Here is a 25,299-nt window from a genome sequence, read left to right on the forward strand (position 1 = left end):
CTGACAAAAAACATGATGTTCATAAAGCAATATTCCATGCATTGCAGAATTTCATATATTGCTAAAACAAAATCAAATGAAATTGTCATATTTTTCTAAAACTATAAAGACCATAATATACTTGATAGCACTCCAGCCTAAATTTTAAATCACCCCCCTACCAGTTGAAACACCACCTCTCTCGCCTGTGTCTCCTCATCCATAACATCCAAGTCTTTGTTCCTGGCTGTGGTCGTTTCCACTTCAGTAGAGAGAGGAAAGAGCAGTACCTTGAAGACATATCGCCTCTTTTTTTTTTCATTTCACCATTCTGTTTCACTCTCTCCCACACAAAAGCTTCTCTCTCACAGGAAGGGGGCTTCATTTTTAGTTAGCTTCAGGTTCACTGCTTTTCTTCTCTCACGAATGACCTAATATGCGTCCATGTGGCGAGCATGTTACTCATGGCAGGTTGCAGGAGTTCAGCGGATGCTTTCTTCTTTATGCCGTGCGCTTCTAATCTCAGGCCTGCCCTATACATACAATTAGAGTGTGTGCTTGTGTTCTTTTGAGTTGCCAGTGTAAAGGTGAAGGTGGACTTGATTTAATTATGTGCTCTATAGTCATGGTGACCCCCCTCCGTCCCTCCATAGTCTACACTCTGAGCTGAATTATCTCCTTTTGTAATGGAGATTAACCTTTTTATATAGCGTACTTAGCCTATTTAACTTCCATATTTTAACATGAGCCACGTGGGCCTCGCGAACTAAGCAGTTCTGCTTCATCTGCTGAGGGTTGTACCAGACTTAAAACTGTGGTCAATCCATGCCCGCTTACAGGCTTTTAGGGGTAATAGGATAAGATTAACACATTTGCATACTTTTGCAATGCATTATTCATGCAGCATCCTCGTCTCTAATTTGCAGGAGCAGGGCCTTTATCCTTACTGACTTTAACATCTGGGTGACCTGGAAGTGGGGCAAAAGAGCCCCAGCGCTCATTAATCTCCACTGTGTGTACATCTGCCTACCACCTAAACATTTACTTACTTTACTAACTGGTACAGTGGAACATGTGTAGGCTTACTTATTAAAAATGTAACCCTTTAAAAATGTCGAAGTATTTAAAAGAAACTGTGCACAGTTAACTTTTTTTTTCCACAACTCTTTCACGTTTGTAACTTCTGAAACTTGGAGGAACCATTTGCTGCTTTAAAATATTCATCAAAGCAGATTTTTACTAAAAAAAATAAAAATAAAAAATAAATAAAAAGATCACAAAGAAGGAAGTCTGTGCTCTTGAAAAATGTCTGGATTGATTTATTTTGCATCTTTCAAACAGACGAGATACAACTTGGCAGACTGACAGGAATGAGATTTTCATCCATCGACATGGTTGATGGTAACACCTGTAGGCGACTTGTGGGACACAAAATCAAAGCTAAGGATTATAAATTGGCTCCTCGCATCATGTGTAATTAATTCAATGGCAAAGGTAATTAGGGAACCATTTCCATGACTATTTTCCTATGATTATCTTGTAGATATTTGCATGAATAAAGATGATTGACTTTATAAATACAGTTGCAGAAGATTAAAGAATAATAAATGGAGTAAAAAATACAATAAATGAACCACAAATAACCTTAGAATCAAAGCTAAGGTGAAAAAAACAAACAAACACAAAAAAACATTTGTCATTTGTTACTTAATTTCCGTGTTCACAGATGTAAGCTTTCCAGACTGAGAGAGACATTATCAGGCCAATGTAATGGACATTTGTTGTACTGCAGTCCCACGTTTTTGGACAAAGTTTGTTGGAAAGGTTGGACCGCTGATTACTGTCAGACATAAATCTTTCCTAACCAGAAAGCAATCGACACCCTGCCTACGAGATCATTAAACAGAGCCACAGTTTACAAGATCCATCATCAGCTCTACTGTGAGTGTCTGTGTATTTTTGTGAAAGTATGTGTCTAAAGGTTGTCTGAAACGGCGCAGAAAACCTTTTTATCGTTAAGGTCGTTTCCACCCCTATTTTATCACCTGCTGAGAGTTTCCTTCCTGTTCGTCTTAGAGGTGCCAGATGATTCACTGTCCAAGACACAACATGGGGTAATATTGTGTGTGTGTGTGTGTGTGTGTGTGTGTGTGTGTGTGTGTGTGTGTGTGTGTGTGTGTGTGTGTGTGTGTGTGTGTGTGTGTGTGTGTGTGTGTGTGTGTGTGTGTGTGTGTGTGTGTGTGTGTGTGTGTGTGTGTGTGTGTGTGTGTGTGTGTGTGTGTGTGTGTGTGTGTGTGTGTGTGTGTGTGTGTGTGTGTGTGTGTGTGTGTGTGTGTGTGTGTGTGTGTGTGTGTGTGTGTGTGTGTGTGTGTGTGTGTGTGTGTGTGTGTGTGTGTGTGTGTGTGTGTGTGTGTGTGTGTGTGTGTGTGTGTGTGTGTGTGTGTGTGTGTGTGTGTGTGTGTGTGTGTGTGTGTGTGTGTGTGTGTGTGTGTGTGTGTGTGTGTGTGTGTGTGTGTGTGTGTGTGTGTGTGTGTGTGTGTGTGTGTGTGTGTGTGTGTGTGTGTGTGTGTGTGTGTGTGTGTGTGTGTGTGTGTGTGTGTGTGTGTGTGTGTGTGTGTGTGTGTGTGTGTGTGTGTGTGTGTGTGTGTGTGTGTGTGTGTGTGTGTGTGTGTGTGTGTGTGTGTGTGTGTGTGTGTGTGTGTGTGTGTGTGTGTTTTGATGTGTATTTGGCTGTCTTACTGTTCCCAGACAGGCATCAGTCTCTTTCACTGACTCCAATTCTCTGACTGGCTGTCTGAGTATCTGATGATCCATCTGATTCACCTCAGTCTGCTGGTTATAAATCTCTCCTCTCCTCTGCTCTGCTCTCTACTCATATTGTCAGCTAAAGTTAAAAATATCCTGTAATTTTTAGATATGAGTCTAGAAGTCAGATTGTTGGACACTTGGATCTGTTGTTTGACAATCATAGGCCACAGAACAAGACAATAATGGCTCTCCTTGCTGATTATTTCCCGACTTCTTCAAATAAGCACCTGCATGGGGCAAAGTTATGCTTCTTCCGGGATTTATTGAATGACTCTCAAATTGACAGAAATGATCCTCTTTTCGTTTGGTGATTTAATACATTTTATTAAATTAACTCTTAACAGCTTATTTCCCGAGGCAACAAAAGCATTATCACCACCCTGGGAAATAAGCTGAGTCTGAGCCAAATACATGATGTGCATCTGCAACTTATCTGCAAGCCCTGCCTGGGTGTTTGTGAACATGATGGGTCTTGCAAAATGGTTGGACTTTTTATTTATTTATTTTTTTTATGTGACCTGCTTGTGTATCTGTTTTTTTGTTCTTTCAAGCAGACAAAGACAACAGAGATGCACGAGGGATTTTTACTCTGCATCAGGGATTTGTGTTCCCCTTCTTACTTTATGAGTTCTCTTGCTCATGATGAACCCGTGTTTTCTCTCTCATATGCCCTGCAGAATATTGTATCGGATGGGCTTAAACAACTTTTGACACAGAACATCCTGCTTTTTACACATCTTGGTATTTGTTGGTTACTGATACCACTCTGATAACGAGGCCATAGTTTAGGCCATCGACTAATTTGATCCCTGACATATATACTGCACATATACACATAATACAAGCAAGCACCACACTTAAGTTAATTAAGTCATACTGAAAGCAGTTGATTTTTTTGGGCCTTTTTGGTTACGATATGGTTGATACAATACAAATGTTTCTTTAGTCTCATCTTCTTAACTGCAGCATTTTGCTGTTTGTCCCCTATGGATGTGTTCAATCTGAGCTTCCTCTTTTCATATCCCTCTTTTTCTCTGATGCCAAAGAGCTTCAGTTTGGGGGGGAAAAAAAAACAAAAAAAAAAAACACTTTTCCACCTTTTCCTCTCACCCTCTCCTTCCCTCATCATCAGTGTCTGAATACTATTCCTGCATCACACTTGTTTGAATCTCTGTTGTTCAGGTTCTCATGACGAAGTTCTAATTTGTATCCCATCAGATATGAGCAGGTCTGTGTGTGTGTGCAGATAAGGGCTGCCCTCCCTCAGCATCAATGCATTATTCTCTGTGTGATGTGCAGTGAAACGGCAGAGGGGCTTGTCTGGGATGTGATGGGGCTTTGTTTCCTGACTCCTTTCGTCTTTGGGGTTCCCCTCGCTCTGCCTGCTTCCCTCCCTTGTCTTCTTTGCCTTCCTGACAACAAGTCTGCTTCTTTAAAGAGTTGTTTGCTCTTGACTGAGAAGTGACATCAGAGATGTCGCTCCAGTGGAGCACGCAAGCCACCTTTTAAAAAGTCTACTGCCTGACTACAGCTGAGACCACCCAGAGGCTGTCCCTCTCTATTTTTGTTCCTTTTACTCCCTCATAGCTCCTTTTCTTCTCCTTATTTAATAACTTCAGATTTTGCCTGATTTTCACTTTGCATTTTTTTCGCTAAAGAAAGTTGAAAGTGGATTTTTGTACAGCAACAAAACAATAGCATTAGATGCACCTCTGCTGACTGTTGTTTCAGCTGTGGCCAATTGTTTAGCCGACAATAGATGGTTAAAACCTTGTTTACCCAGCCTGCAAAACATATGTCTTCAAACAACCTTTGGCTATGGTTTTATAATGTTAAAAGCGATGGGGAAAAAAAGTGTTCCATATTACAGAGGTCAAAAAAAATCAGCAATTACCTGTTGAATTGGGTTTCCTTTTTTAGCCATGAATGACAACACAGGCCATATTGTCTCTATATCTGTTAAAAAGGCATGAGCTCATATTAGCTAATGCTAATAGTGTGATTTCACGGGGGGGGGGGGGGGGGGGCGGACTTTGGGTGTATCTTCGTGAGTATGGAGCTTCTACAGATAGAATATGTACTGTTTTAAGATACTACGATATCTCTGCTTTTGCAGATTCTCTTCACATTCCAATACTTCACAATACCATCAGTAACTGGATGGATCCATTTTTCGCTCAGACTAAAAGCCTTGAGAAAAACTGTATGTTATCAGTACTTCAGTGAGTTGTGAGTAATGTTCACACAATGGTCAATGACAATGAAAATGATAGAACTGTCCAAATCGTCTTACTAAAGCCTGTTTCTTTTCCTCTAGACTATGTTCAAATAGTGATTTTGCAACCATATGAGTCTAAGGCGACAGGTGCACAAGCAAAGCAGCAGTAATGTAATTGCCAAAAGAGAATAAACACCTGCAGGCTGTCTTCATTTGCAATCAGCTTTTATTGTAATTCGTAGTAGTAAAACCATATGTGGGAGAAAGTTAGTTTTTTGTTGCTTGAAACAGCAATCGTGGGGATCCTGAGTAGTGAAATAGATTACAGCAGTATTGCAATAATGACCCAATCTGCAGTCCTTAAAATGAAAAATCCAATCTGTTGATGCTATTGTAAGAAAATGGCTCTAGAGAGGGTTTTTCTGATGAACAAAAAGTCTTGATTTTATTTTACGTTCAACTAGTGATTGTTGCTTTTTATTATTAGTTAATATTTGGATAATTATGTATATATGTATGTATCGATGTCATCCAATCTGTAAGAAATCTACAGATTTAAACTTTAGATGTTTTATATATAACCCTACCCAACCATAAAAATGGAAAGGAGTTTAAAGGCAGAAAGATTTGAAGACAGATGCAGAGATGGTTAAACACGGAGGACATGGTAGCCTGCGAGCATATGAACTCCGGGTACATGATTTTAAATTTTAACTGCAGTGCGCTTTTTTAATCCCAGTTGTCAGGAACGTATAGATCCTTTGACCCGGTTTGTGTTTATTGCTGATTAATTAAGAACTGCCAAGATAATGTTTTACTCAAGAGCCTTAACGTAAAGAGGCAATTTTTTTAGATGATTTTTCCACTTCTTAGGGGGAAAATACAATTTCTGATTGATTGAGATTCAAAGGTTCTCTTATATCTTTATGCAGTTTTTAACCAACATTGTAGTCAAATATGTCAATTTGTCTTGGCCTCAGATCTGAAAAAGGGGAAATCCTGTATTTTGCAGTGACTGTTGCTGACCACAGTGAACTTATTCCAGATTGATTGTGCTGAGGGCAGCTTCAGCCTGAAGAGATGACTGCGACCTGTTTATTTCCCAGGCGCACTCACTCTCCCATACTCCCCAAGAAAAGGTGTATTTTTTTTTCTCTCACAAAGATCACAACAATTCTCCTTACCCCTTTCCTATCCACTATCACCAAACATACATTAGAATGTCAGACACATCTTCCCCCTCGTGATCCATATCTGCCAGGCCTCTCTCGTCTCCAAACCACTCCAGCAAATGTTACCGTTTCATATCTGGGCTGGGAAAATAAGCTTTTTTCGCCATTGCACGTTAGGATCTGCAGAGATGATAACCTTCGTTGCTGAACTGCAAATGTCACCTCAGCTAGCCAGCCAATCGCGGTTCTTTTTGCTGGCCAGTGTGGCTCTGTTATGGGGTTCACACCCATGACACTGGGACCGAGCAGATGTGCCCACATGAATGAGAATGAGTAAGCAGGACTCTCAGGTGTGGCCAGGAAAAGACGATTGAAATGCCACAGAATACCAGGAAACCATATCAGATAGAACTTAGCTTTCATCAGAGAAACTACAGGACTGGTTACAAGGAGTAGATTTTGTGATATTTTACCAAAGTGTGTAAGCTAATGAGGATGTTTCACATATTTGATATAGCAACACAAAACAGCATGGCTTACACTTAAACTACCAATGTTCTGTAATTATTTAAAGGCAAAGCAAGTTTATTGATATACACACATTTCAGCAACAAGGCAATTCAAAGTGCTTCACACGAGACATCAAGAAGCATAATGACAGAGGAAAGAAAAATCACTGAAGTTATTAAATCATCAAATATGTTCAAATAAAAAATAATTTCAATGAAATTAACTTAAGTGAAAATACAAAAATAATTTTCAGTGCAGAGTGAAAGATTAAAATCTTTATTAAAATTGATTAGTCAAAAGCACCTGTGTCTTTAACCGTGATTTAAAAGAGCTGCAGTTTTCTGGGAGTTTGTTCCAGATATACAGAGCATAGAAACTAAACACTGCTTCTCCAAGTCTGGTTCTGACTCTGGGGACAGACAGCGGACCTGTACCAGACGACCTGAGTGGTCTGGATGGTTTGAAGTTAATTAGGAGGTTGCTAATGTATTTTGTCCCTAAACCATTACGCGCTTTATAAACCAGCAGCAGGATTTGAAAATCTATTCTCTGGCAGCCAGTGTAAGGACGTCAGAACTGGACCGATGTGATCCATTTTCTTGGTTTTGCAGGGTTGGCAGCAGCGTTCTGGATCAGCTGCAGTTGTCTGACTGATGTTTTCGGCAGACCTTTAAAGACCCTGTTACAGTAATCAAGACGAAGATCATTGAAGAACATTGACAAGTTTTTTCCAGGTCCTGCTGGGACAAAAGTCCTCTAATTCTTGGCATGTTCTTCACATGATTGTAGGCTGATTTTGTAATTGTCTTGACTTGGCTTTTAAAATGTAGGTCTTGGTCCATCACTACACCCAGATTTCTTGCCTGCTCAGTGGTTTTGAGTGTTTTGACTCTCGCTGAGTGCTTACTCTGACTCGCTCCTCCTTTGCTCCAAAAACAACAGCCTCGGTTTTGTCCACAGTGGTCATGTGAACATCAAAATATTTTATGGACCCATTAAGAAAAAAAGAAGTCTGAGCATCAAATTAAATCATGTTGAAGTATGTTAAAATAGAATAAACAGATTTTAATTCATAATAATGTTATGAAAAAAGAGGTCATGCTAAAAATGGACATATTAGTCAAAATGTATTCCTCTAATGTGCTTACTTTAACGAGGATTTACGTTGTTTTGCAGAGCAATTTTCTTTGTTAGCTCACTTAAGTTAAAGCAAAATTTTTGCTTTTCAGTAGCATTGAAAGAAAATGTTTTGTTTTAAGCATTATTGATTTGCAAATACAAGAATAGCAAAGGGAGCATTCAATAAAATACTGCTGTGTCAATTATACATACATGACTGTTATGCCTTTCGACATAGAAATACCCAATGGTTTTAAAGGTTTCATATTATATAAGGCCATCTCTTCATCTTTTGCCTGCTCAACTTTTCAGAAATTGTGTGTGGTCAAATACAGCTTGCTTGCATTTAAAGCTACAGACACACAAACAGTCTGTTCTAAGCAGGGCTGAAATAGAGGGGTTTATAGGCCTTATCAAATACAGGATCAGAGTTGATTTTTAGCATAATCAACTTTAAAGACATGTTTTGTAAAGCTCTGAGAACTATTAAAAAATAAAAGACACATTATACTCCTTTTCGACAAGTTTTAATACTATAATGCTGGAATAAATGTGAGTGGTCAAGAGGTTGGGGTCCAATATATATGTTGGTTTTATTTCAACTTCGTTAGTTACAGTGCATATTTATAATCTGTAAAAATGTGTATTTTAATAGTAAAGAAGAACACTGGTGTGCCTCTCATGCTTGATGAATGGGGAATTACTCTACCTGAAAACCCCCTGAGGCTGTCGTTGCTGCTTTAGAAGCATGCAGCATAAATTAAACGTGATTTGCGACTTTCTGCCTGCTTAACTACATTAGTATAATGCAGCCGGCTTTTTAACTTTGACGTATGTTGTATAAGCATTGAAAGGAACATGCAGTCAAGCATTTTGTCTTCCCATCGACTCCCTCACTCAGATCCATGACCATCTGTTCTCTATAGCTCACTTACAGATAAATGAAAGAGCATAAACTATGGTGCGAGGTGATGTGTTCTTAACACCCACAAGTATGAGTGAATGGGAGGCAGTAATGCTTATCATTAATATTTCAATACTCCTGGGAAGTTATTGGTCTGTACCCCAGCCCTCTAGCTTTGTCTGTGTGAGGATGGCATATTTTTGGGACAGGAACCATCCATATCTTGTGAGCAGAGAGTATTTATTATGCAGTTTATTATGAGTTTCTCTTGGCTGCTGCAGGGTCTCTACGAACCCAATCATTCCCCCATTTATTGTCTATTCATCATAAGTTGGTAGTAGCCATTGTTGCAATTGCAGATAACAATCACCAGCTTCCTTTGGTGTACTGGCTTGGAGATTCTATCCGTTTGGCATTTGTCCAGGTTTCTCTCTTGTAGCTATGATTAAAAAACTGTGTAGGTGAAGGATTTCTCAGACAACTTTGTAAAAACAAGCTTGAAAGTTTCATGGTTTATTGAAAAAAAAAGATTTGCTCTATTTTAGGGGATCCTGAAAACTGAGAGCTGATGCAAATGAAAAATATGTTTTTTCATTGATCAGTCAGCAGATAATTTTTTTGTTTCATTACGCTATTACTTAAACGTTGTTGGATTTATTGTTTCTTTTTTTCATACAAACACAGGTTTTAGTTATATTATTATTTATTTTATTTATTATTTATTATTTTATTTATTATTTATTTATTATTATTATTATTAGTAATATTGTGTACAGCAGGGAGACATACGTTGTACTGCTCGTTTGCTAGAAAGAAATATTAACCATACATTTGAATTTCATTTTAATATTGAACATTGTCATTAAACATAACTGATTTTCATAACCAAGTAATCAATTCAAGCAGTCTGTGGAATCCTCTTTTCACTGTAGTGATCGAAACTTTGATATCATTCTGAAAAACAAAAACAAAATCATATGAATAGTATCTCTTTTTTGAAACCACAGGAACAGAAACACAATTTATCAAAGGCCCCAATATGTATGCTTTCTTTTAGTTTTTTTGACATTAAATTGATTAAAAGTATAAAAATCTTGACGAAAGTAGTCATGTTTATCTACTGCAGTGCTTGACAACGTTTTACTCTAGCATGATCTTTCATGTGTCATGTGTAGAGATCCACTGCTGTTTCTTTTTCCGTTTTACTTTGAAAGCATTCGAATCATTAACATGAATTCACTTAATCTAAGAGCTTCAGTGTTATTCCATTGGTCACATGGTTGTTGTGTTGTCAGCTCTCTGACCTGTGACCTTTCAGTGTGAGGTCATTATCTCAGTCCAGCAGACCAGGTTTACCCCTGAGTAGCTCTTTGCCGTTGGGTTGGTCTGTGCTTTGGCATTCTGATGTTAGTAGACGGGCTACTCTCTGGCTCCTCTGTGGCTTTGCTTATCTGCTTCAGAGCTTCAGCCCATCAGCCTCAGGAGCAGCAATCAGTCTGCTCTCCTTCTGCTGTGGAATAATCACACATACAAAAGGAAAACATGCCAATCATCATCTCAGAAACTGAATAGTTACAAAATTACTGTTTCATTGATGCAGGACATCAAACAGCGTGTTGTAACATGATTCTGGGGACAAATATCCTGCTGCTTCAATCATTATGTTACAGAATTCCATGTTAACCCTATACTGTTGCCTGAATTATGTGTGCAAGATTGAGTTTCATGGTTGATTTATTGTACTTTTCTCTCTTTCCCTGCAGTTCTTGTGTTTGAAGAACATCCGGACATTTCTCAAGGTGTGCCACGACAAGTTCGGCCTGCGTAACAGTGAGCTGTTTGACCCCTACGACCTCTTTGATGTCAGGGACTTCGGCAAAGTAAGTTCAACTTTTACCGAATGGATGAAAGATCTATTTTCATCTCTGTAAAATGTACTCTGCACTGTAACTGACACTGTGATTTGTGCTGCCTGGAAGCTACGTTCTAACTACAGCAAGTCCTTGGAGACGTGATGCTACTTGTGGAACTGATCCTATCTTTAACAGAAGAAGCTATGTTCTGATGTTGGCTGATGAAAAGACAAGATATGGGTTTTGGTATTTTTAATGACATTTTTTGTTCAGATTGGTTGATAAACTGCGGTTGTCAAATAAATGTTTCCTTGGAATTGAAAGTTCTCTCTTCTTAGTTTTCACAAGTCATACAATTTTCAGTATGTCCACATGATTTCCTTGAGTTTAAAGGTTGTTTAAAGTCAAATCTGTCATCTACATTAGCTTCACTATAGAGCAAAGAACTCCAGATGAGCTTTCGATCTAACACTTCAGGGTCAGCAATCTCATCTGATGTCACTGAGTGACTAGACTTGAACTCAGCTCTGCTTTTTTTACAGTCTGAGCTCAGTGTGGATGATTGTGTTGGCTCACCAGTAAAGGAGGATGACTCACTGGCACATCATTATAACTTTATTGAGTGTTTCAGTGGGATATCCAAGTGGATTTTTGTGGGTTATCATGTGTTACTTTTCTCATCGTCCTGTGTTGAGGTTTGGTGCATGGAGTTTGACTGAGAAACTCCTGCAGAACAGACATTTGAAGGGAGATCGTAGTGGAACTGCTGTTTGCCATTGAAACATCTGATCAGGATGCCTCATGAAGGCCTTCCTACTGTGATGGTCTGGGCTTGTTTCCAAATGTGTGGAGAGTTTACACTTCCAACCTGGCTGTTGAATGCCTCAGGATCCCCTGCTGCAAACAGCTGGAGATTGTGGTTAGAGTGGAGCACATCTGGATCCTTCAGGCCTGCTGACATTGCAACCCAGAAGTTGAACCTTGATAATTGGTAGAGAATGGATAAATGTACTGTCAAGCTGAAGGATTCAACAAAAATGAATGAGTTGGATGAAAGAAAATTTCTGATTATCTGTGTTGATATCGTCTCAGTCCATAGTCTGTCAGTAACACAGCAGTCTAGTCAGACTGGACAACACAATTTAAAACACACAAACAAACAAGAAAACCTTATAAATCTATACTGACTGCATCAGTCATTTATATCCATCCAATGAGTGAGGAAAGGACCACACACTTCATTAAATAGATCCTCCCTCCCAGTCACTATATTAGTACCCCGCTCATAGCCTGCCATACCGCTATCTTTTGTCTAAAACTTGACTTAATGGATAATTTATAGCAGTGTAGAGCTATCTTACACCCCGTCATTAAAGCTCACTTCTTATTATAGTCAACAAATTTATGTTTTGTATTTGTGAGAATGTAATGTCTACTTTTAGCAATATTCAACATTTTGAGTTAAAATTGGGAGAATTAGTTTTTAATCATGTTACTCGGAGTATGAACACCTGACATAACCCGTGTTTCCCTCCAAAATACTATTTTTCTCTGTTAACAGTTGTTTGGTTATTGCATTTGGATAATACGCTTCCATATACATCACATTTTGTTATTTGATATTCCCTTCTTCAGGATTTTCTGGCAAAGGCCAGCACTGAATGCTGAAGTGTGTATATGTGGAAAAAAATCCTTTTGTTTCGTAAAAGATTTGTAGATGGAGGAAGATGTTCTTTAGTTAGTTGGACCAAAGAAAATGACACTTGATACCAGTCCAGTTTTACATGTGGTAATGGGGTCCTATTTGAAGTATGAAGTTGTCTAACTGATGAAAACACTTGATGCCATTGTCTCAGGGTAGGTGCGGTTGTAAATCTCAATATTGCATCTTTCCAGCAGAAAAAATAAAAACACATGAAATACTTGAGGTGCAGTGTGAATAAAATGTTACATCTTGCTATGATCGATTACAAAGAGGATGCATCTGCTGAAAGTCATCTGCTCATTTATCTAACATTCATAGTTCAACGTATGCACTCTCTTTGCTTTGGCTGGAGACAGACGCAGAAGAAAAAGATGAGAGAGAAGAAAAAGGAGACAAGGACTCATTTGGCATTTTGTAGATAAACCACAAGACAATGTCTGTGAGTCAATGAGCTCACGGTGAACGGTATTAAAATCCAACAGCAGTCAGAATCAATCACACGGGCCGTCCATATGTCAATTTGGAAATTGCTTTTGTATGGTCTCATCGGTGGCGGGCTTGTCTCACCATTGATTTTCCATTAAGGCCAAACATCGCATTATAATATATTGAATTGAGCAGATCCCTACTAATGTGGCATACATTTAAATAGTGAGAGTGCCTGATAAACAGAATAAAGGCCCTTTTTTTTCCTGCAGTCAGATTGTCTTAATGCTTTAGAATATTTGAAGCTCATCACTTGTGGTCTTTCTCCTTTTTGTTACGTGGACACAAAAGTTTCTTTGTGTTCACACTGATAACAAGTAAAAGAAATTCTGACCTCCCTTTTATTTATTATAGCAAAGTATTATCCATCTCTTCTCTCTATATCATTAGTTTATCAATCCTTTGTTTTAACATCACACAAAGAAAGAATAGGGAATCAATGGAGAAAAGATTAAAACAATAACTCTCCAGCGTTGTTGGAAAGTGCGTTGCCACTTATTCAAAACTTCTCCTTTGCCATTCTTCTCTTTTACAGAGATGGACATTTTGAGGCTCCAAAAAAAACACAAGTTGGTGTACAACACCTTTCTTTTTTGCACATTTTATCTTGCTTTTTTTATGATGCATTGGGCTGCTGTGGCTCAGTTGTTAAGAACCCAAAGTTCAGGGGTTCCATCTCCAGGTCCCACAGCCATATGTCCAATGTGTCCTTGAGGAAAGCACTTAATCTCAAATTGCTCCCTCTTCTGCTCCGGGGATTAGTTACCTCCGATGGTTACTTTACATTGCAACCTCTGCCATCACGGTGTGAACAGGTACAGTAAGTGTGACGCTTTGAGCAGTCAGAAGACTAGAAAAGTGCTTTACAAGCGCAAGTCCATGCACCATTTTGCATTTTAAATTGAAAATGAAATGAACCTTCCAGAAAGCTAAATTTAAAAAAAATAATAGTATTTTTAAATGCCTGGCCCTTATACATGTTTTTTTTTTCTTTCTAAGCTCTGGTTGAACGTTTTATGAAATGAGTTTAGAATATTTTATTTTGGCTTGCAGATTCATCCCCTTTGTCATTGACTGTAAATCATGCTGAGTTTTGCAGTCGCTTTAGGTGCCACTTGTGTGATTCATTCCTCCAAAGACACATAAGATGACAGTTTTCGCTTGACTGCACCCAAAGGTTCTTTTCTCCTGCAGTGTGAAATGAATACCAAACTGAAACAGCTTAGCTTAGCCTTGGCAGTTAAGAAATGAACTCAACACAATATTTTCTGGGCCAATAATCATTTTGAAGATCGTTTACGTCTTGTGAAGAATAAGAAAACCAGTGATTTCTCCATGAAAATGAAGCATGTCCCTTGTTGAAAAACAAATGTGACGTTGGAAAAGATTGTGGATTTTTAATCTCCCCTGGAAGAGAGCCGAATTAAAACAGAGGACTTTGAGGAGAGGAAGGGAGGAGAGATGGTTTTCATAGCAGCTGCCTCTATAAACATTAATCAGGCTCTGTGCACCTTTCATACCTCCACAGTGGCTTTCAGGGGACCCCGGAGTTCATCTCCCCTGGCCTTTGATCGCCATCTCTCCCTCTAATGATGCCTGTTTCCTAGGTCACATGTAAATGGAGACTGGGGCCGACTGGGCCCAGTGCTGAGAAAAAGTAATTGCCCCTTCAAAACCTTCTGCTACCCTTTCCAGAGGGGGTAGTATTGAAACAGATGGAGCACATACCCCACTTGATGTCCTCTACGGATTTTTATTTCTATTACTTACCTCATTTCATCCAGGAATACCGTAGGCCACATGCAACATAAGCTCGGGCTCCCTTGTTGCCTTCTCTGTTCGCAGAGGGAGAAAGTAGCATCATGGTTTCATGCATGTTTTACCACACATCTCTTCTCTGTACCCTACCCCATCCCCCATCATTAGAAATTCATTATGACATCATTAAACCAATGAAATACAGCTTATTACAGTAGACCCCAGAGAAGACTTTTATTTAAACACCTCCCTCCCATCCGAAACCCACCGCCTCGCTTCCTTTCTCCCAACCCATTTTAATTAGCCACCAAAGGAACATTGCTGTCATTTAAATGAACATGGCAATCAGTTTATTTGGCTGTTGCCATGATTAGCATAATTAGCCTGCACCTGTTAGCCATCTATCAACAGTTTGGTAATTTTCCATCTGTGAGTGGAAAGCAGTGAAGGAAGGAAGCTTTCTGACAGATTTGTCGTCTTCATTAAGAGATCATTTATTCCAGATGCAGATAGTGTTGCATGCATCTGTTTCTTTCTCGTCCAAACACACTCGAAGTCATCACTGAATCATGAATTGTCAGAGCCATCCAAGTGATGCTCATCATTGTGTGTACAGTGTCAAAGTGAATGGATTTACATTACTTACACATTTTACACTTTGCATACATTTCGAACTCTTTCCAAACTACAGCTTAGTTAGACTCTGGGAGAGATAAAAGTTATCTCAGTTACTTTCCTTGAATTATTGGGTCTTTTGTTCACAATTGTCTGATTAAAACTGTAACGTTTTAAGTCAAACTCTGAAATGTTTGTATGTTCTGAAACTCTAAATTTCTGTAAATGTTCTTCATATTTGGTTTGAATATGGTTTATTCTTTCGTGTACGTTATTTTAAGGTAATTAGGTCTGATTATATCTAATCAGAGAAACATTTACATAACAGCTGTACAAGTGCTAAAATCTGGGTTTAGCATCATCCACAGTCTTAAGTATAGAGTGGAGGATGAAAAATGTTGACAGAGCTTGGAGTTTAGTTTAGACCATTGACAATCTCCTTTGATGCAGGTGTTGAATGTCAGCAAAGGGAGGGAAGTCTTGCAATTATAATTGAATGGCCCCCAGAGGATAAATACAATTTTTTTTAATTGAATTAAATTGAATTATAATGTACTAACCCTCAATAGGTGTCATTCAGCAGTGCGTTCATAATTTTACAAAACAAACAGGGGCTTATATGTCTTTATTCTTACTTGGATGACTCAAACAGATTGTCTTATGGGTCATTACTGTTCAATTGTACCAGGTAGATGTCAAAATGTTATTGACATGCAAACATGAGCCTGAAAAAAAGTCCAAACTGCCAAAAGAGCCTCTATTTAACTATGAAATCCACATTTAATGACAGGCTATTCTCTCCCAGATCTCAATGGATGCGTAATGACACTCAACTTCAGGGTGTTTCAAACTAAATTTCCGTAGGCTTCAAAATCAAATACACAAAACACACCTTGAAACAGACGGAGACTCTTAATGTGCAGGAAACACACGATTTACCCAATTTAATTTGTACCAACTGTTCCCTTCCGAGCTGCTTTTCCTTCCCGCTCACTTCCCCCATTCATCTCTTCCCTTTCCTAAGCGTCTTCCTCGCGCCACTCATTCATCTCACACCCACTCTCAGTGTGAGTATGTTGTGATAAGACTTAGCCAGCGGCAGGCGAGCCAGCATTGTGTCAGAACGGAATGATTGCCATTGGTGGGCAGTGTTTGATTAGCCTCTCTGATGCTCTGAATCTTGTGCACACTGAACTCTGCTGCTTTCATTTCCTTCCTTTGCTCTCTGGCTAAAAATAGTGAATTGCTCTGCATCCACGCCCAGTGCTACTAACATCTGGAACGTGCCTCAGCCACAGTTGGCTCTCCTGCCTAAATGCTATTTACTTAAGTATTTTTTAACCTCAGTCACAAGCCCTCAGCCTGGCCCTGTGCTCATTTGTTCCAACTGTGTGAACATTTTCAAACATGCAGAATTAAAAAAAAAGAGAGAGAGAGAGAGAGAGAGAGAGTTTAAGCCGTTTTTGCTTCACTTAGTGTTTGAGGTATTCACATGGTTATGGCCCAGTTACTGCATGTCTTAGTAGGACTTTTCATTTATTATTTTATGGATTAGTTAGGCTACAGGAAGCTATCTTGTGACATGTTCTACATCAGCGATCTGTTAAATTCAGGTAGGCTAACTTGTGCTTTGGGTCCACATATGGAATTCAATCCCTTGTCTCTCTAGGCAGTCATGGTCTGCTTTGTTTAGCTCATCTATTATCCCAAACGTACTTTAATTGTCTTTCCACGTTAACCAAATGTCTGATTTCAATACATATGGGCCTTTTTTCAAATGTAGTTGCAATTCAAGCTGTACAAGCTGAAGGATGCATTAGGCGTCTACTTGAGCAACAATCGCTGTGACCCAATCCTTTTGGGCAGCCTTTGAAATGACAACCAGAGACAACCTTGTTTTCAGTTATGTAAACATCTGCATGGTAGTCAACTATTACTCTACATACTGTACAAATGTCACATGTTTTATGGTATTTAGGATGTGCAGTTGAAATGAAACTTGTGGACATTTATTTCAGATAAAAGAAGTGTTTCTTTGACAAGAGAACTTCTATACAATGACTGAAAAACGTCCATTTACCCTGGAGGGTTCATGTGCTGTATGTTGGAACAGGTATTGATTCACACTCTGCTTTTTGGGATGAACATAAATTGCAGTAGAAAAGGTGGTGATTCATGCCTGCAAGACTCTGCAAGGTTGAAGACACTGCATCAAGTGATGGATGGAAGGTTTAAGGGTCAAGCAGTTGGGGTCATATGCTCAGGTCAATGCATCCCCTTCTATTAGTGACTGTGTCCTTAGAGCAGACCTTTACTGTCACAGCACAAGTGGCTTTTTAAAGCCATAATTCTTGGTGTTACCTTGGACTTCTTGAGTGGCTTGAGTGGTCTGAAGAGATTCATTGCAACGCATGAGAAAATAAACAGGAATACTACACTGGAGACTTTTGTAATGAAGTTGAGATGTTGTTAGAGCATCCTGGAAATGAGCTTGGATTTCAATGAGAATCAAATCAAGTACTTATCCTTTTGTCGATGTAAAAATATACACAAGTATATGTCAGAGCTTTATTGTCCTTGTTTGAAAAGTAGCACATGTTGATAAGTAATGTACTTCAGCCACTGGTGTGATATTCTGCAACACCTAAAAAAATCTTAATTTTTAAAAATGTGGAGGTGATAGTCACACACATGCCCATTTATAAAAGAGAGAAAATAACAACTTTACCATTTTCTATTGGGGGACATTGTGCCTGTATCAATTACATATCACATTCATGTTTTGGAGTTGTTTTCCAGATACTTCTTTCATCCAAAACCTGCTGTCAGATCATAAAAAAAATATTAGCATTGTTGATATTATCTAATTCAAAACTACACCAAGGTAATCTTGCCATGTGGTTTCATCACTTTCAAAATATAATCTAAATACCTCCTTCACTGCTGATCTTCCCTCTCATCTCTTTATCCAAGATTGCATCACCCAAGAGAGAATTTTATCACCATAACTTTTTTTTCTGTAAACACATCGTCCCTCCTCAGCTGACAATTTTGTTGCTGCTTCTCTTGCCCCTGTGCCCTCTTACTTCACACCCTGTCCATCAGGACACCCTAACTGCAAGTTTTTTTTACACAAAGCGTCCTAGACACAATCAATAATTCATTCCAAATGCCACAGCGCTGATGATAATTCTCCTGACATGAATTATAAATGGAACTACCTCCCTCTTCCTGTGTTTAGACCCCCTTCCCATCCTTTCACTCCCACGACCTCATTATCCCTGCAGCTCGTTACGGTGATACCCCAGGAAACAGGTGGTTGCTGAGCAATGGGTTGTTGTCAGGGATACAGCATGTATTGGTGCTCTGCTCAGAGATGCTAACTGTTGGAAGGCGATGGGTGAGGGCCACAAGGTGTGTGATTTCACACCTCCAGGAACAACAGAGATGAGATTTGACGAGTTGATGTCGACATGAAAGATCATTCAGTGCACAGCAGAGCCTGGATTGCGTGACAGACGAGCAAAAGCTTGAGGTTCCAGATGACCCGAAATGTGTCATCTGATGAATCTTAGTACCATCTGGATTCCCTCCAGCTGTTCCTTGCCCACCTGCTTAATAGTTTTTATAACAGGAAAATCTCCCATTTTATGGGAGCACAATACAAAAAAAGGAAGAAAACAAAATACTTTTTTGAGCCATTCCCAAAGCTATGATCGCCCGTAGCCCAATTATCACACCATCTAGTTAACACTTGAGACTTAACTGAATTATTTCCCAGTAGATATTTGTTAAATTAACAAAAATATTTCTAGTTTAAGTGGGTCTAAGGAAATGCAGCAAAAAAACATGCAACGTTAAGGTATCAAAATAGGTAAATAATAATGAACATAATAAGATTGAAAAAAATAATAATATATATATATATATTTTTTTGTTGTTGTTTTTTTGCAGTCATACAGATATCTTGTGGTTGAAATGCCATTATTTTGACTTAGCACAACATAATCATTTGATAACAAAGTAGCTATTGTTGAATGTTAGTAGTACAACCTCTATTCTTCCTTCCTACCAGACATGACATGCTTCAATTTTCATATTTACAAGATAAGAGACAAAATGATTTTATTCCTCTTCATATACAGAAATCTGACCAATGAGAAAATGTCTTACTTTTCCCCCTCTTGGTGCTATAGATGTGGTTGTACACCTTTTTAACATGTCCTTAAAGCTTATCCACTCCAATACATGTAAAATGTATCTCCTTCCAAATTCACTGAAAACAATTTTCACCAAATAATGACTCTGTCTTTCTCTCTTCCGTCTCCACTTTATACAGCCTCAGACAGCACTGCACAAAAGTGTCATTTTAAATCCACCAGAGAAGACTGAAGACAAGCGAAACGTCAATAGCTTTATAAAAATCATTTATAGGACTCTAAAAGCCTGTTGCAGTTTGAATCCTGTTGTGGAAATAATGGCATCTTTTGTTTTGGCCCCAGTGTGTGTCACTCCACACTGAAATGATCGAGAAGTATCTCTGCTCACTGCTACTGTAGACCGGTCTGAGGACCCAAAAGGCCCGCTTGAGATGGGATCACGATCATCCCTTCCATTTTTGGATTGTGATTCAGTGGTCACTGGAGGGTGTGTCTCTGTTGTTGGGGTGGCGTCGTTGGAGCGCTGCAGGACTAAAGAGCGGGGATAAAGAGGAAGAGCCCCTACAGAGTGGGAGTATCTGAATTCCATGCAGCCCGCATGAGCTCTCATTATTTCTCCTCCCCTGATTCCTCCATCTGAGGCCCCACGGGCATGGCTATGATGGACAGGTACATTCTCTTAGGAATCACTCACATGAAAAAGAAAAGACATTCACCAAGAAGAGAATACGTCTGCGATCATCTTTCTATTGTGCAGGGAATACTCTGATATGGAGCAGAATGCTAAACCCTCTTCTCTCATAAATCATGCTTATTGTGCACAAAATTGAACGTGCATTTTCAGTGTACACTTTTGGTTATGTAATGATACCCCTTTTGTCCTCAAATTAAGTTTCATTTCATTTCAAACAAAGGCACAAGATATTTGATTTTGGAGACAGTATTCATACAGATCATAGAATGTCAAGGTAGCTTTTGCAAGATGATCACAATTAAGTGTTGTTAAAATGCTTCAATCATCACACTTACCATGGGTTTGTTTGATTTGATTTCGCTGGCGGAATATCATCAACAGATGGGACGAACTGTCCATTGAGTTTTACCGGAGAACTCTCTTTGTATTTTACAAGCTACGTGTTTATTGTGGTGCCGTTGCAGCGTTGCTTACTTTTCCAGGGATGAGTGGACGGATTTGTGGGACGAGGCTGCACAGACAGTCTGTAATGCTCTACCAGTTTGTTGCACCCCACAAGTGTTAATGGACCATGTGTTCACTGATTTCACCATCAGCCTGTCATTAGTGGTTTGGCTTGGATCCTTTAGGGAGCTCAACTAGAGATCTCTGCTATGTGAACATGAGTGTGATGATGGCGTCCTATTTCCTTAAAATCACAGCAGTATAGTGCCTGATCAATATAGGGTTTTGAGTACTGATACTGTTTTTTGTCAACTAATAAAACAGCAGTCCGGAAAGATCTAAAATCTTAAAATATGCGAGCGTTTGTCTCCACTAATAAAAAGTAGGGCCAATAATGGACAAGGTTGTGATGTCTGGTTTAATGAGATCTACATTTTTGGGGGTTATTTTAGGTGGCGTTACTCTTAGTTTAGGCACTGAAAAGGTTAGTTTTTGATTCATAAAAGGTTAAGGTTTGGTTTTAAAGCAAGATTTTCTGTAGGTTGGAATAGCTACTTTTACTAGCATTTGGACAGCTATGTTTTAGTTATGTTGTGTCTAAATTAACCGATGTGGATATACATTTTTTTTTTTAGGTCTTTACTACAAATTAAGTAGTGATGTGTCTTCTCTTGCCACTGTGAAGTAATAAAGTACATTTATTTCTGTTGTAACATCTGCCAAGATTTGACCCTGTCTGTAGATACTTTGTTACTTTGGAGCACATGTCTGGCTCATTCCTGATCACCATATGTCACTTTTTATCTACTTGCATGATGTTAATACTCTTCCAATGCCACGGATATTACGCTGACCTTTGCCCCTCAAGCACAAAAGTGTAAACGTGCCACCGAAAGATCGACACTGTCTCAAAACGTTTGTGCTGCAGACAGGCAAACAAAAGCTTACAGAAGCTGAAGACTGGATGATGTTATGGTCAAACAAAGACCACGAAAGACCCAGCCTAGTCTCTTATTTTTTTTAATATCCATCCCACAGGTTTAGTCAAGCACCCAAACACAGGATTATCACTTGCTCTGACCAAAAACTACTGTTTCAGATGTGCGTGACTGCGGAAGGAAACAACCACTTTACTCAATTGGAACATTGACAGCACTGTCTATAACTATCATTAAATTCCCCATTTCTTTTTTATACGGTCCGGTTCATCAACAGGAGCACAGCGAAGTCCTTGATGACATGCACAGGCAGGGGTGGGCACACGCACCCACACACACCCACACACACACACTCTCAGTTTGACACTATAAAGTCTCTGTTGGAGCCAGTGCTCTCTGATTCCTCCTATCAAAGGGCTGTAAAATGGAAATTAGACTGAGTGGATGACAAGGTCTCTCATTATCTGTGGAATGTATAATAGAAACTTGTAGAGACACATTTGACTCTGATGGTGATGGACTGATTGTGCCAAAGTGCTACAACTCACTTACCTCTGTTCCACCTTCCTTTGCGACATTCTGCCTCATATAGTCGAAATGTTCCCCGCTGCTCGGTTTCCTCACCTTTTTATCCCACTGTGCCTGTTTCAGTGTCTCCTTTCCCCACCAGATTTCATTTTCTCTCTTTTCTTTGTCATCTTTGGTTTATTTTGGTTACTTTCATTGCTTTTCTACCCGTGGCTGTGGCTTGTGTTCAGCACGCCGCATGGTAATTTGACACGGCCGATAAAAAGCTAGCAGCCAGAATCCTTATTGTGCGGAGTTGGGGAGCTTGCCAGGTGTTATAAACAGCCCCCTGCAGCGAGGACTAAACTGATGCCCACCTCAGTGCTTCTATTCATTTATTTCCCTGCAGGTGCCTCATAGCGGGTAGTAATAATGCACAGCCCTTATGCGGCCAATGGGTTGGGCTGCGTGATGTGTAGTGAAGGTAAAACTTCCCTCACTTAGGGGAATAGCAGCAACATTTTGAAAACTAAGAAAGTTAGAAGGAAAAAGGAGGGAACTGTTCAGAAAACAAACAATAACACACAGAAAATAAATCAATAAATAAATGAGTGTGGATGTAAAAAGATAATTTGTTTAAGCCACTTTGAAGAGGATCCAGCCAAATTATGACTTTCATGAAATAGTCTGATACTGGTTATACACATGCAGATGTTGGTGATATATAGTACATCGGATACTCATCAATTGTCTACAGAGAAACCTTCACCAAAAAAATTATATCATAAAAATAATTTAGCCCGGCCCGTCCAATAATCTGCTGGGCCATGCACAAGTGAAAACCCAACAGCTTTTTTACAAGTGGATTTTTATAACAAACAATTTAAGTTTTTAGAATGACAGAAATCTGTTCAGATAAAGTTGAAATGAGTACAACAAGAAATTATGTATTTTAATACAAGCCTCCTGTATTAGGATCCCTTAAGGCGAGAGCTACAACACTTTTAAAACCCACGATCTTCACAAACCGTCTGTCTAAGCCGTGATCTGTCACTATGAGTGTACCTGTACACTGAGCTGAGGCATAGAGACTCGGTTAGGTAGAGAATGTAAACTGTTTGGTCAAACACTCAATTGAGCACCTTTGAATATATTTGCTTTATTTTGGGTGGAATTTGTAGTTTTTGAACATGAACTCAACAAATTTGTTGCGCAAACCAGGCTTGGGGAGAAAGTTGAAAGTTTAATACTCTCGTTCAGGAATTTTTCAAAATACAACATTTCTACCATTCAGCTGCAACAGCAGGATTTACATACATTTCATATAGGTTTGAAATTTAGTAGGCATACTGTATGCAGCAGTATTTTTTGGGTGGCTCCGTGAAAGATTTGGTTGGCTTTCATTCGAAGGGTTGTCAGTTTGAGCCCAGCTCCTGCAGTCCACAAATTTATTTTAAAATCAGTCATTGATAATTATTTTAAGCAGCCACAGACATGCATTCTCTTTGGACTTCTACCATAAAGACAGTCATTGTTTTATATTTGTGGGCCCCTCTCACACGAGGCTCAGAACTTTACCGGTCTCTGGCTGCAGACTGATGCTTGTTTAAAGCACCACAGGTTGTTATATTCACGTCGCAAAGGGTGTCACATGTGTGACATTTTCTCCAACCTTTGACTCAGTGACACACTCCCCTGAGCATTATATTTGTGCTTGGCTTCACATAAGTGTCTGCGTGCATGCAAGCACCGCTCTCATGCTGTGCCTTGTCTACCTCGGCTGCAATTACCAGCAGAAAGAGTCCCTGTTGCTACCTGCTCATCATCCCAGAGCAAAAGCCCGGCCCTGGACGGAGCGAATTCAGTTGCTCCTGCCAGAGACTGCATTATGGAGATTAGGGTGAGAGATTGACAAAGAGGTGGAGGTAGACAGACTCGATGAGAGCAGCGAGGCTTCAGAGAAAGGGAAATTAGTTTGCTTCTGGATGATCCTTAAAGGCTCAAGAAGAAGGGGAAAGGAAGACAAGGGGATTAGGAGAGGAAAGAGGAGGCAAAGATAGAGAAGGAGCAACGTAGAAGGAGGGACAGAAACAGACTAATCTTGCTTCGTCAGATAGCCGTCTTGTCAAACTCCCAGTGCTTGGGAGCAGTTTGGAAACAATCAAATTCTGAAAATCACGAAAGAGATTTGTTATAAAAAATGGCCAACTACACTCTGGTTCCAGCTTCTAAAATATTGATTTTCTTGTGTTTTATGTGTTTTACATATCTGCTTGCGTTTTTCTAATGGTCTCATATATTTTGGATCAAATAAAAACAAGGTTGGTTGAAAAAGTGCCAGGTTTTTTTTTCTCTTCTTCACACTCCTGAAAGCTTAATGAAAAGAGACACCTGATTATGCAAGATGAAGTTGTAGGACAGCTGAAGTGAGAGGACACCCTCGTAGAAGTCGCATGGGTGACAGGGAGCTGACGACACAAACGCTGCCAGAGGTCAAGAGGGTTTGACAGAATGAGGAACATTTATAAGGAATAAGAAGTTTGAGGTTGAATCAAGAGGTGCAGACTCATAGATGATCTAATTGCAGGGGATTGAATTGGAACAAAAAAAAAAAAAAAAAAGAAGGTACTTGAGGACATAATAGAGATGGAGGACAGACACTATGAATGGGCAGTGACATTGCTGTCATTCCAGTCCTAAAGGGAGCCTGTTCACTCAGTGTGACACCTCGGTGCCTTTTGTGATGAAGGAGTGAGGTTTAAGAGCAGACAATGACTGCCAGGATAGCAAGCTTACGGTTAGAATAGGCCTGTGTCAGACTAAATGGAAACAATCAATAATCCCCTCAGTCAATTTCACCCGGAGAGGTTGACTGCAGAGATGCATATAGAGCTGAGGTGTTTGTGAAACCCAACAAATCTATGACCATTGAATATCTGTTAAAGCAGCAATCCTTTAAAAATTGCCTTTATTAGTAGTTTTGCATATTAGGATGTCACATCTGGTAGTATTTTAAAATTCGTCAAATCCCTCGAATCTGTATAACCTAAGTTGAGTTGCAATTATATGTACAAACCATAGTTAACACTGCTTTTTGTCAGCTTGTTTATTATACTAGATAGATTTTGATTTAAAATATGTGGCAAAAAAAAGCCTAGTTGTTACCATATAGTTGCTGGATTAACATACAGTAACATGATTGTGCCATTTATAAATCAACAAGGCAATGGTTAAAAAGACAAAAGTCCAGCTTCAGCGGTGGAAAGAAATGTAGAGGACATTTCAACAGTTTCAAGTTAAAACCTCATTTGGGGGGGTTTAAGTAAAGCTCTACCCCTTGAACCTGTAACTCGACAACTGGAGTCTATTCCTCGGCTAAACTACGCCAATTTCTTATCTTACTGTTCCTTTTACAGTCACAGTAAGTCA

The 25,299-nt window shown here is 39.3% G+C and overlaps 2 protein-coding genes across 12 annotated transcripts in view; one reads left to right on the top strand and one right to left on the bottom strand.

Moving 5' to 3' along the window:
• The window catches only part of LOC306836534 (uncharacterized protein), a 159,519-nt gene that overhangs the window by 67,144 nt on the left and 67,076 nt on the right, over positions 1 to 25,299 (bottom strand). The gene's annotated exons all lie outside the window — the stretch shown is intronic.
• Positions 1 to 25,299, top strand: part of vav2 (vav 2 guanine nucleotide exchange factor) — a 225,641-nt gene that overhangs the window by 56,947 nt on the left and 143,395 nt on the right. For all 9 annotated transcript variants that reach the window (XM_079363650.1, XM_079363647.1, XM_079363653.1 and 6 more), the window contains exon 2: positions 10,474 to 10,590. In XM_079363650.1, the coding sequence (XP_079219776.1) occupies positions 10,474 to 10,590 (117 nt within the window). The remainder of the gene's footprint in view (positions 1 to 10,473; positions 10,591 to 25,299) is intronic.

This window comes from Symphodus melops (assembly GCF_947650265.1).
Source record: "Symphodus melops genome assembly, chromosome: 16".
NCBI lineage: Eukaryota > Metazoa > Chordata > Actinopteri > Labriformes > Labridae > Symphodus > Symphodus melops.